The 13,700-nt window shown below is 36.6% G+C and overlaps 1 protein-coding gene across 1 annotated transcript in view; it reads right to left on the bottom strand.

Moving 5' to 3' along the window:
- Positions 1–3,616: 3,616 nt before the first annotated feature.
- The window catches only part of Stk26 (serine/threonine kinase 26), a 51,287-nt gene continuing 41,203 nt past the window's right edge, over positions 3,617–13,700 (bottom strand). Inside the window, exons 4-10 of the mRNA XM_090325595.1 lie at positions 10,956–11,064; positions 10,714–10,871; positions 9,589–9,774; positions 7,447–7,595; positions 6,455–6,548; positions 5,194–5,473; positions 3,617–3,891 (exon numbers count right to left, since the gene is read on the bottom strand). Of these exons, the coding sequence (XP_090181721.1) occupies positions 5,219–5,473; positions 6,455–6,548; positions 7,447–7,595; positions 9,589–9,774; positions 10,714–10,871; positions 10,956–11,064 (951 nt within the window). The 3' untranslated portion in view covers positions 3,617–3,891; positions 5,194–5,218. The remainder of the gene's footprint in view (positions 3,892–5,193; positions 5,474–6,454; positions 6,549–7,446; positions 7,596–9,588; positions 9,775–10,713; positions 10,872–10,955; positions 11,065–13,700) is intronic.

Below are 13,700 nucleotides of genomic sequence, written 5' to 3'. Positions count from 1 at the left end.
AAAATGTCAAATCAATGACCATAAGAAACTTTTTTTCTTTCTTTTTTGTGAGTCATGGGGCTTGAACTAGGCCTGGATGCTGTCCCTGAGCTCTTCAGCTCAAGGCTACCACCCTGCCCTTGAGCCAAGCCCTACTTCCCATTTTGTAGAGGTTAATTGGAGATAAGAGTCTCCGATCCTTTTTTGCTCAGGCTAGATTTGAACTTTGATCCTCAGATCTCAGCCTCCTCAGTAGTTAGGATTACAGGCATGAGCCACCTTGGCTGGCTAGGAAATAAGAAACTTTTTAATCAGCTGTTTTCTTAGTCACACATAATTTGACACTAAGGGAATCTTCTAATGGTGATCTCTTAATGTATGGAAGATCCAGCTGTTACCTCCCTCCTGGAGCTTTTCTCTTTATTTCCTCTCAACATCTGGAACAAGACTTCTCTCTGGGAATTGTGGTAGGCAGAGGGAATATTATGCACTTTTTCATACAAACATCAATGAAAGACATACTCCTCAGTACTGAAGAATATGGATAATGTGGGTGGGCATATGCAATTGCCTTTTAATGTTGTTTTGTGATTTAGTAGACTGTGACTCAATTGGTCATTTTGTACTTAAATAATACCAAACAAAAGTTTCAGCCCTCAATGTTTGGGTGGGACCAAGTAAAAATATGTTGTCATATATTAAACACTTCTGTATTGTGTACTTGTATGTGGGGGCAAAGCCCGCCTACTGGATTAGGAATAAGGAAGTAGCATGGCTTCTCTCAACAGAACACATTCTTAAGAGTTAATATAGTTCTTGGCAGAATTGTAAACCTATGAATTTAAGCAATTATGCTACTTTCTAAAGCAAGATATATGCCTGATGAGGACACTATGATGTTTGACTTTTACTTTCTCAATTCTTAACTATTTATTATATGTAATGAGATAAAAGTTAATAGATTAGTTTGTTTGTTGGGTATGTCCTGGCAGAAATGTATTTTTTGGCCATGTCTTTGTTGCATGTACATAGGTAAGGAAATGAGACACTACTTCAATAAAGAGTGATGGAAATGCATTCAATTAAAAAACAGAAGCTGTAAGTATGGTCTTCCTTTTGTGGTGATCAATTTGAGAAGTGATTGGTTATGGCCTACTACTAAGAAAATTTAGAGGATAGGGAAAAGAAGGAAGGCAAGTGAACATAGTAAGATGTGCAGAAGTAGAACTGAGGTATAGTTGAAAAGAAAATGATAGTACTGACAGCAGACTTTATTAATGATCCAAAATACTATTCTCAATCCATTCAGAAATTTCCCCAGTTTCCTAGTCCTAACATGTGGAAATTGCCTCTCATAGACCTCATTATACTCTTTTCATCTCCTGGACACATCAGCAGTAACTCACAAGTCTGTAGAGTAATTACTTAATACTAAGAACCTAGTGAATCCAGGTCACATATTCATTCTCTAGAACCTATCTCTAGGAAAAACTCAAAATTCCTTTAAGCTCTGTGGTTTTCTTTTCTTCCTTGTCTCAGTTTCTGAAAAGTCTTAGTTAAATGTAGCCTTTCCTATATGAACTATAGGGTTCAAATCTATATGCAGTTATTTTTTTGAAAAATAACATGGTAATTTGGGAGACTATATAATGCTTGTGGATATTTTTGAAAGGAAGAGCACATTAATTGTTTTGTTAAGATAGGAAGCAGACCAATATAGTCACTATAAATACATCAATTTTAACGTGCGTGATATCTTCTAGTTTAAAACAGAAACTTTGGTTATAGTGTTCCAATGGTAAAAGACAAAGGAGAAAGTATTTTAAAACAATTAAAATAACATACCAGAGCCTCTCCACCCTACCCCATATCACCCCCAGCTCAAGAAAACAAACATTGAGGATCACAAAATTTAAATATTTATTCTTAAAACCTGAAAACAGTAGGATATGCTTCACCTAAAAGCAGCTTACAGGATTAATAACTATAATGAATAAGCATTACAGTTTGTATTTGTGATGCAGTTATATTGTAAAGTTTCATGTAATCAATGTATAAACTTGTTCTTACTTCTACAAAAATAGCCATATAATCCATGATATGAGCTACAAAATTATTTCCAGAGCTCTACAGATAACTGCCATTGAGATTCAACTACCCAGATGAAAAATTTTAACTGAACCATTGAGTCAAAATAGAATGCATTACAAGTAATTGTTACAGTATAGGCACCAATGAAAAAAATCTTAGCATATGACACTACCACTTTCTCAAGTGTTTGTATTTGAAAGAAGAAGATGCAATGTCTACTTGGACTAAAAGCTATAGGCTTGTAGAACATCTTCTAATATTTGGCAACTACTTAGATCTCTTAAAAATAACTTGTGCAAAAACCAAATGTGCAGATCCAAATGATAAAACATCAGCTATCAAAACTAATTCATATCAATAATTCTACATCTACTAAAGTATAAACCCCACTGAGTACTTAGGCAGGCATAATATATATATATATATATATTGCGCTTAAAGAAAATGGTATTACCCACTTAACAGTACCATAAATATAACTGAAAATTAACTGTACAGTCTAACTTACCTTTGTGTGAACAGAAATCCTCCTGTACTATGGTTATTCTCACATGTACTGAACAATGTTCATTTAAATACCCTCTCAAAGGTTAAAAACAATGCTTATGTGCTGATAATTATGGAGAAGAAAAAAGTATAAATAGCTCATCAGACAATTAACTGCCATGTCAAAAAGATGCACATGAGCCAGGCACTGGTGGCTCACTCCTGTAATCCTAGCTACTCAGGAGGCTGGGATCTGAGGATCATGGTTTGAAGCCAACCTAGGCAGGAAAGTCTGTGAGAATCTCCAGCGAACTTTTCAGAAAATGCTGGAAGTGGCACTGTGGCTCAAGTGGTAGAGCACTAGCCTTCAACAGAAGTTCAGGAACAGCATCCAGGCCCTGAGTTCAAGCCCCGGGACTGGCAAAAAAATTTAAAAAGATGCTGGTGTTGAAATTATATTCATACTTGTTGACCAGATATCTAATTACATTATAATATAACGCTCTGAGAGTTCCAACATATAATAAATGCCATGGTTTCTTCTAAGAGCTATGGGGCTCCAATCTGTTGAGTCAAAGATTTAAAGAATGAAGCTGGATTATCTCCTCTAGCATAACCAAAAATCCCATCCTTGGCTAAATGACATTGCTTTAAGTGTCTCATAACATATTAAATAATAGTTGCTTCTTCCATCTAAAAGTGGAGATAAATACTGTGCACAAAGAGGTACTTCTTTTGATGTGATACTCACGAAGGTGAGCTGCCTGGAATTCAAAACAACTTGGTAGAAGCCAACACTTTCCTAGATTTCATTTCTAAGAGTTTAGTAAAAGCTTCTGTTTTTTAGAAGGTATGACTTATTTCTACCTCCTTACATATAGTCACTTGAAGAACATGCTTGTGTACAAAATGCTGTTTGATGTTTTATGATTTATAAAAGGTGAACATTAATGATGACTTGGAAAGACCTGTATGTGTTATGAGTGTACAGTTAACTGAAGTTTCAAGCACAAAAGGTATTTATCCTAGTAACTGAAGAAATAATACCTAAAAGCCAAACTGTACCTCAAAATTTACTACAATACCGGTGAAACTATAGTATTAAAAGTTATTCCTTACAAAATAATCTCTTTAAAATATAAAATGATAAACACCATCACAAAATAGTTGAATAACTTCTTCTAAATCTTGAATGTTGCAAAGATCCAAAAGGCACATGGAACTCATGAGTTAAGCATTGTTAAGCTTGAAGTAACTTTGGTGGGATTCTCCGATTTCATGCGGAACAGAAGCCAGCAACAAGAAGTTTCTTAGGAGGACTCTTCTGCAGAACACCTATGAAATTATATACCTCAATTGATTATGTACATTCATATTCATCACTTAAAAGAATGCGGCAATGAAGGAACAGACTCAGTCAAGTCCCTAAGTCCCAAAGTCATTGAACTCCCTTCAGTGTCTCATTTCACATCTTCCAATTGATTAGTTTGCAAATTAAAGAACAGATGGTAATTTCAAATTCAAACAGTGGGATTTTCAGGGGGCTTTAGCTTGCAAGTGGGCTTTATCAGATGGAAAGTTTTGCCTTTTTTAGTGTTTGATTTTACATGCCATATAGTTTGTTCATCTTGATCCCATTGACATCATGACTACAATGAAATCTAAAGGAGCACGACAGTGATCATTTCATAACTATTAAGGTAAAGATTGAATATGTGTATTTAAACAGAAATCATGTTTAGGAAGATAATTTTAAAAATGTTTTTTTTTTCTTTTTGATGCCAATACTGGGACTTTAACTATAGTCTCACTTAGCGCTTTTTTTTTCTGAAGGCGGGTGCTGTACCACTTGAGCCAGAATTCCAGTTCTGGGGTTTTGTTGGTTAATTGCAGGTAAATATCTCATGGACTTTCCTGTCCAGGATGGCTTCAAACTGCACTCAGTCTCCTGAGTGACTAGAATTATAGGCATGAGCCACCACTGCCCGGCAAATGTAAGTACTTTTTAAAAAAAAACCAAATGAAATACTTCAAGAGACTGCTTAGCAAATGAAGTTATGTATAAGGACCAATTATTGTCTGGATTGGGATCCTTGACCTAAAATCTATTCCTTGGGCCTTTTTACCCACAGACAATTGAGGTATTATCAGTTACGTAGCCTCGGCTAGCCTAGAACTTGAGATCTTTCTTCCTCCACCTCCAAGTGTTAGGATTATAAGCATGTACCAGCATGTCTGGTTCTTAACATTTTATATACGTTCAAACTTAGGAAATTTGGTACTTAAGCTATACAAATAGTGACATTGTAGACCTGTGAAGATACTAGCAAGAAATGTAAATATTCCTAAATCAAATGTACAAGTGCCTGTAAGTAAGGACCATTAGTGTACACCCGTACTGTCAGAGAAAGAGAAAAGCCAAGCCATTCCAGTTAATGCAAACCTGTAGAAACATCAGATTCCCAAAACTAATGACAAAGGTGGACATAAAGCCATTATGAAGCATATAAATAACTCTTAGAAAGTGAGTTTGTATAAGTAACAGAAATGATTGCAATAAATTACAAATTTCTATCAGTCTGCAGATGACAGAATATCAGTATATTTTTTCTTTAAAAAATGAGACTTCCAACTTACTTTTGAAATTTTTCCATTAATTTCTTCACCATTTTATCTGTGATGCCAGGACAGGTGGCTTCAGCCACAGCAATACTTTTCTCAAGTTCTTCAATTGCCTGATTTCTGCTTGCATTGTTCTCATCCTGCTGTTTAAGCTAAGAAAGATTGATTGCATAACATTTAATACATTATACGACTTAAAATTGATAGCCCATGTTAAAGAACCTGTACTTACTTCAGCAAACGCAGGTGTGATTATCATGGACAAACAGCTCAGAGTTTGCACAAAATCTTGCTCCTTTAAATAAATAATACAGATTACACCCATGAAATTAAAATAATCATTCATGTTTTTTCTTAGATATTCTGTAACAAATGTGAACTAATTTGAATTTCTCTCTCCAAACGCCCAAGATTAGGGAAGTCCCCATTCTTTCTTCCTGTTACTAACTCCCATCCATCAAACAGCAAGGCCTCTAACATTATGAATAGATTATCTGTGATTACTTGGGTTTATTTATCTCTGTACAAAATATACTTTGACAATATCAATGGCCATTCAAATGACTTCTATTATCTTTTCTTAATTAAGTCCAAACTAATGATAAATGAAACATGCTATCGACATACTATATAAGACAGGCAGGTGGGGTATTAAATATCAACAATTTCACGTATCACAATCTCACTACATTTGGGCAGCACACGTATTTTCTAGCTACTTGTGAGGCTGAGATCTGAGCATCCCAGTTTGAAGGCAGATTGAGCAGACAAATCCAAGAGAATCTTTTTTTTGGTTGATCATGGGGCTTGAACTCTGAGCCTTGACACTGTCCCTGAGTTCTTCAGCTCAAGGCTAGCACTCTAGCACTTTGAGCCACAGCACCACTTAGTTTTCTGGTGGTAAACTGGAAACAAAAGCCTCACAGGTTTTTCATGCCCAGGCTGGATTTAAACCACAATCCTCAGATCTCAGACTCCCGAGTTGCTAGGTGTTACAGGTGTGAGCCACCAACACCCGTCTCCAAGAGAATCTGATCTCCAATGAACCAGAAAAAAGCAGAAACTGGAGGTGTGGCTCAAGTGGTAGAGCATCAGATTTGAACAAAAAAGCTAAGCAATAGTAAGACCCTGAGTTCAAGCTCTAGTACTGAAACAAAACAATCACCACCACCTCCACCACCACCACCACCACCACTACCAGCAGCAGCAGCAGCAGCAGGTAATCCCACTATATACTTTGCAAGAGTCTATCAAGAGGAAGGGGCCATGATCATACCGCTCCGTTCTGCAGTTTCTTTGGATCAGGCTTCTTTCGCACAGTTGTGAAACTCCATTCAGGATGAACATTACTGTCCTTGCTGGTGGATTCCCTAAAGAGATTGCCAACGGTATTTTTTATGGATACTTAAATAATTCAGAAAACTAACAACACCAAATCGATGCAGGCAATATCTGAAGTCTAATTTTAAAAAGCATTTGAATCTCACATTCAGAGGGAAACTACATTTTTCTGAAGAGCAGCTATATTGCTCAATTCTTATCCCATATGGAGACCCCTATATATAAGAATGCCTGACCCCTACCAATTCCCAGGCTGAATCAGGCTTATTGGATGATTCTCATGGGCAGCCATAGCTAATGATGAGCAGAACATGTATAAACAAACCTAATATATTTTATCCAGAGAAATATCGGACAATTTTTAATAGATGCAGGAATCTGAGAGTATTAGCTAAACAAATTTGTTATTTATTATCACTGTTCAAATTCATTTCCTAGATGATTAAATTCTGGCATAGTCTACAAACTCTTCTGGTCCAAATTAGGATAGGAAGTGAGGGCTTGAATTATGACTATAAATGCTGTCATTAAAATATCACTAAATACATAGAAGTGAATATTTTTAGTGTACCAGTCTATTCACAGCTTGATACACAGCCAAGAGTTAGGAAGAGCCTGTACGTTTGCTCTCCAGAGAAATTATGCAGAATAACTCCTTGCTGCTCATTGCAAACCAATACAACACCTTTAATCAAATCTTATTCTGAAATTTTGTAATATACTCAAGTATCCACTAGGGGTTAGACCAAGACCATTTAAAACTGGATCTACTCTGTTTTCAAATTCATTGTATTCCACAAACAGTGACTGAAAAGGACTTTTAAAGATTCTAAAAGCATGTGCTTTGCGTTTTATGCTAGATCAGTGTTTAAAATGTAGCGCATTGAAATGGGATACCTATGTTTTCAAAAAGTAATGTATACATACGAATCAGAGCCCTCAGAATCAGATTCATCATCACTGTGTCCTTCTGCCTTCCATCTCTTAAATCGATCTATCAGTTCAGTCAGATAAGAAGTCTTCTTGGAATTTTTTACAATGAATTTGTGTTTCAAAAGTTCTTTAGCTGTAGGACGCTAAGGCAAAAAAATGAAGGTTATATGACTATTTTGAGCCTTTTTATGATTGCAAAGGATGGCTTAAAAAGGCATTTGAATTATTAAGCTGCAATATATAAAACTATACCTATAAGTATGAAAATAATTAAAATACTACATGCAAATAGCTACTTCTGTTTTCAAAGTATCTCAAGGCAATCACATTTAAACTAACTGCTTTGGTACCCCAACTTGTTTAAGTGCAATGGGCAGAAAGAAGATAGACCACCTGCCAGCAAACCACGCAACCAAGCTTTCTCAAAAGCAGAGCAATACTCCATAAGAATGAACATTTAAAATATCTCAAAATAAAGCCTTAAAACTTTTAGTGGATTTCATATACATTAAAAAATTCACAAAAACTAGTAAGACTGTAGTTTGTTATTAACTGCACCAGTTTTTGATTCCTTGCTTTTATTATTATTTTCCTATACCTTTTCTTTTTTTTTTGACAGTCCCGGGCTTGAACTCAGGCCTGAGCACTGTCCTTGCGCTTTTTCAAGGCGTGAGCTCTACCACTTAAGTCTCAGCACTACTTCCGGCTTTTTTCTATGTATGTGTGGCCCTTTCCTATATCTTACAGGCCCTACTCTATCAAGCATTTAAGTATAAACGGTAGACGTTGTGAGGTGATGCCATTTCCTCCACTGTTTATTATCAGAGTGTTTATTTTCACATAAAGATACTTAGACTAGGGCTGGAGTTTGGCCTAGTAGTAGTCCTTGCCTAGCATGCATAAAGACCTGGCTTCGACTCCTTAGCACCACATACATACAAAAAGCAGAAAATGGTGCTGTGGCTAAAGTGGTAGAGCTTTAGCCTTGAGAAAGCCCAAGGACAGTGCTCAGGCACTGAGTTCAAGCCCCAGGAATGGCAAAACATACTCAGATTAAGCTTAAACAATTCACAAATATTTGTAGTCTCTAGAAATCATAATGCATTGCCATTTCAGTAGAATAAGGATAAAAATTGCAAGTAAAAAGAGAAGCTTAGTAAACTACCCAAGATATAAAACTTCATGTTGGAGTTTCTAAACATAAGATAAAATAGTCAAATGTAAACATAGAATGAAAAATGAAAAGAGATTGAAAAAAATCATTGTGAACATTTATACAGTTACTTGAATTTAATAGTACAAAATAAATGTAGCCGGGAACTGGTGTTTCCTGCCTATAATCCTTGCTACTCAGGAGCCTGAGATCTGAGAATCATGGTTCAAAGCTAGCCTGGACATGAAAGTCCATGAGAGTCCTATCTCCAAGTTAACAACCAAAAAAACTTGAAGTGGCTAGGCACAGTGGCACACACAATCCTAGCTACTCGGAGGCAGAGATCTGAGGATCATGGTTCAAAGCCAACTAGGGTACTAAAGAAATTGAGGCTCTTATCTCTAATTAATCACTAGAAAAATGGGAAGTGGTGCTGTGGTTCAAGGGGTAGGGCGGTAGCCTTGAGCTGAATTGCTCAGGGACAGTGCCCAGACCCAGAGTTCAAGCCCCATGACCAACAACAAAAAACTGGAAGTGGCACTGTGGATCAAGTGGTAGAGTACTAGACTAGCTGAAAAGCTCATGGACAGTGCTCAGGCTGAGTCAAGCCCTATGACTGGCAAATCTATATCTATATCTATATCTATCTAGTAGATATAGATCTAATACACACACACACACACACACACATATATATATATAATGGTCTCAAACTTTTCTCTAAAAGAAAAAAGAAATTATTAATAGGACAAATAGGAAGGTAGGGTTCAAGAAAAAGACTTAAAACAACTTTCTCCTGAGAGCAAGGAGAAAAGCAAGGATTTGGTTAAGAAGTCAATAGGAATACAGAAGGAAAGAACAGGTTTATGGATGGATCTTGCCTGACTTTCACATGCTCTGTATTCTCTATTGTAAGAAAAGCCACCTTTGTTATAAGCAGATCTAATAATAGCAAAGAAATAGTAATAGCAATATATACTCACAAATGATGGATCTTTATTCAGGCAAGCATCAATGAACTCCTTAAAGGACTTACTAAAGTCTCCAATAAGGGTTGGAGGATTGTTTTTGGGAATAAGAAACAGAACTCTCATTGGATGCATATCAGAATTGGGCGGCTCTCCTTTGGCTAGCTCAATGGCAGTAATTCCCAATGACCAAATGTCAGCCTAAATTAAAAGAAAAAAAAGTATGTTACTTTGAAAAACTATTCCAGCAGATTGACAAAATAAAGTCTGTAAAAATGTGGCACTGATAAATTTAACACAATTTACTTCTTAAAAATTGTTAAGCCATGTGTTGGTGCCTTGCACCTATAATGATAGGACACTAATATCAGAGGATTGTGGTTCACAGCTAGTCTGGGCAGAAAACTCTAAAATACTCTTTATCTCTAAGGACCAGAAAAAAGTCAAGGAAGAGTATAAGGCCCTAAAGTTTGAGCCTCAAGATAGGTACCCCCAAAAGATTGTCTTCCCATACTTTATACCAGGTACCATTCTAGGCATGGAAGATTCAAATAGTACGTAAGGCAAACGGGTTAATAAAGATTAGAATGTCCAATGGTAACAAGTTCTATGAAGGAAACAAAATACAGCAAGGGAAGAATGAAGGATAGGATTAAGAGAGCTATATACATTTACATAGGATGGCTGGAAAAGATATCTCTGTGTAGACAATGTACAAGAAGACATAATTGGCTGGGAGGTTATTTCAGACAAAGTAAGACAAGAACAAAGGTACTGAAGCCAGGGTGTAATGCTTCGTTTGGGGAACAACAAGGTCATCATTGCTGAAATAGAAAAGTATGGAAGAGATTGCTAAAAGGTAAGGTTGGAGAGGAGACCATGGTCACATCACGTAGATCTCTGTACATGCCAAGAAGGACCTTGAATATTATCCAAGTGGCATAGAAAGCCACTGGAATGAACTGGTTCCAATTTTACCAGCATGAAAGAGATTTATGATGAATCAGCAAAATATGCCATAATTCTGCCTTAAAGACACACTCAAAAAGCAAGGAAAACTAGAGCCACTTATTAATTCGGATAGCACATCTTATAAAATGGACTAATAAAAATAAAACCATTTTTCAAGTGATACTTTACTTTTGAGTCATAAGCTGACTGTTGAATAACTTCAGGAGCCATCCAAAATGGAGTTCCCACAAAGGTGTTTCTTTTAATTTGTGTATCAGTCAGCTGGCCAGCAACTCCAAAATCAGCAAGTTTAACATCTCCTTGTTCTGAGAGCAAGACATTGGCAGCTGGAAAGCAAAGCAAAAAGAAGAGCCCTCAGTTTCCTCAGAGTACAATCATTTTTGTCACACTTGTATTCGACTGCTGTGTACCTTTTATGTCTCGGTGAATTTTCTTTTCAGAATGTAGATAATCCAGACCCTTCAATATCTCTTTGAGCATAGTAGCAATCTGAAATTCATCAAATGGACCAGCTCGCAGCTTAAAGAGAAAAACACACTTATATTCAGATACATTGCAAACCTTGCAGAAATAAAATTGGAAACTGATAGCTTTAAAATGAGGGCATCGCTTAGATAAATAACACTGGTGTTTATGAAACTAACATTTGAAACAAATGAGGAAAACAGTTATATCAACCGACTAATGAGGGTCTTGGGGATTAAACTTAAAAGTTAATGTTCAGGGCTGGGAGTTTGTCCTCGTGGTAGAGTGCTTGCCTAGCATACACGAAGAACTGGGTTTGATTCCTCACTACCATATACATAGAAAAAAGCCATAAGTGGTGCTAGGCTCAAGTGGTAGAGCTCTAGCCTTGAGAAAGTCCAAAGGCAGGGCTCAGGCTCTCAGCTCAAGCCCAGGACTGGCACACACAAAAAAGAAAAAGTTAATCTTCAAAGATCATACAAATGTTTTCATATAGATACTAGCTTCAAATTCTGAGGTTCTTTTAATTTTCACCAAAGATTGAAGAAATCTGTGTAAATCATGACTGATAGGCATATCTTTTTTTAAGATGAAAAATAATAAAATAGCGATTTAAATTCTGGCATTTGCTATTAAAAGTCACTAGTTAAGAACCAGGGGCCGGTGACTCACGCCTATAATCCTAGCTACTCAGGAAGCTGAGATATGAGGATCATGGTCCAAAGCCAGCCTGGGCAAGAAAGTCTGTGAGACACCAATTAACCTCCAGAAAACCGGAAGTGGTGCTGCAGCTCAAAGTGGTAAAGCACTAGCCTTGAGCTGAAGAGCTCAGGAACAGCGCCCAGGTCCAAAGTTCAAGCCCCACAACCACCACCACCACCAACAAAAGAGTCATTAGGTATTATTAGTCTGGTGCTAGAGGCTTATACCTCTAACCCTAGTTACTCAGAAAGCTGAGATCTGAGAATCATGGTTTAAAGACAGCTCAGCCAAAAAATTCCATGAGACTCCTATCTTCAATTTACCCCCAAAAAGCCAGAAGTGGAGTTGTGGCTCAGTTGTAGAACACTAGCCTTGAGTAAACAACAAATAGCATTCAGGCCCAGAGTTCAATTCCCAATATTAGCTACTGGCCCTGACTTGATTTTTAGATCAGGATCTATTAGATCATGCAGGTCAACTAAACACAGTTCTTGCTATTAATAATATTGTAAGGAATAGAGCCTTTTTTAGGAAATACATTTTAAATTAGGCAGGAATGCAATAATTAAATGATTCATACTTTTATTGTAAAAAATTCAAATCATGGAGGAATGATTATTTTTCAAATAAATGTAACACATTTCCCTTCCCTACCCTAACCCTGCCTGAACCAAAGCGAACACTTCCAAGTGGAAAACAAGGAAAGCAATGATTAGGTTTCAGAAGAACTTGTAATGGAATATCTGAAAATCTCTCTTTAAAATAAATGGTTATTTTCAAATTCTGGTACCTCATAAAGCATACACAGTGGACTGTACAATATTATTACAGGAAAGGGTGGGAAGGGAAAGTCAGAGGTAGAGTTCTGTTTGCTGGAAGGAGGGACGAGGTGCTGAAAATCAAACACTGTCCACTCTGCCTCTCACTGGGAGGGATTCGCCGCTCTTTGGCACCTTGTGGATTTCATCTTTCATGAATGCCATATTTATACTGAATAAAGGGCACTTTCATGTTGAAATTGAACAGCTTAAAATAGAACCTATATTTTAGTCTCACCATTTCATATTAACTGTGGTCTGGGTATACAGTATACTCCAGGGATAGCTGTAATTCAATCATCCCTTTCCTAGGTAATGTTATCTATTTACTTGCAGATCTATCAACTTTCACTCTGAAAGTTTCTATTTAAACAGTAGAGATTAGAAATCATTCAAAGGTGGAAATGAGACACATTAATGGTAGTTGGTAATGAAATCCAGAAGAAGTACCAAATAACTGATGCACAAACATAGTATTATTTAATACTAGGCCTTGGTATCACTTGATGATTAAATGTTCGCAGGGATCAAGGAGGTATATCCTTGGCTACTTAAAAAAAATTGACAAGATCTTCATAAGGAGCTTCTGTTCTCAAATGTTTGTAATTGTGGCCTAGAGAAGTCAGTGTACATATTACCCAATATAGAAATGTTAAAATATTTAAGTTAAAACAAACAAAAAGGGCCAGGCATGGGTGGCTCATGCCCATAAGCCTAGCACAAAAGCTCAAAGTGCCCAGAGCATACACACACACACACACACACACACACACACACACACACACACACACACACACAAAGACCCTAAAGATTCTTGAGTATGCTATATTTTAAAAATTCAAATAAAATTTCCCGTAAGGGCTGAAAGACGAAGGGAGGGAAGACTATGTGACAAGTAAATTGGTACCGTAAGGTTTTCTGATTCTGTATCACACAGAAAATTGCCTCAAACCTGTAGCTAAAATGTTTCCTTCAACCTACTGGTAGAGATGAAAAAAAAAAACAACAAAAGTTTTCGTTCTTTCAATTGATATAATTGTCCTTTGTTTTTCAGTGGATGTGGTGGTGTTCTCATAAAAATTTTATTTGTAAAATTAAGTCATAGCTCTAGTTATACTTGATGTGCTCAATTAATTTGCTTGACTTTATTTTTTTTTGCCAGTCCTGGGC

Source organism: Megascapheus bottae, chromosome X (assembly GCF_031878675.1).
Source record: "Megascapheus bottae isolate mThoBot1 chromosome X, mThoBot2.hap1, whole genome shotgun sequence".
Lineage (NCBI taxonomy): Eukaryota > Metazoa > Chordata > Mammalia > Rodentia > Geomyidae > Megascapheus > Megascapheus bottae.
The sequence above is the reverse complement of the archived record's forward strand: the minus strand, read 5'-3'. Positions and strand labels throughout refer to the sequence as shown.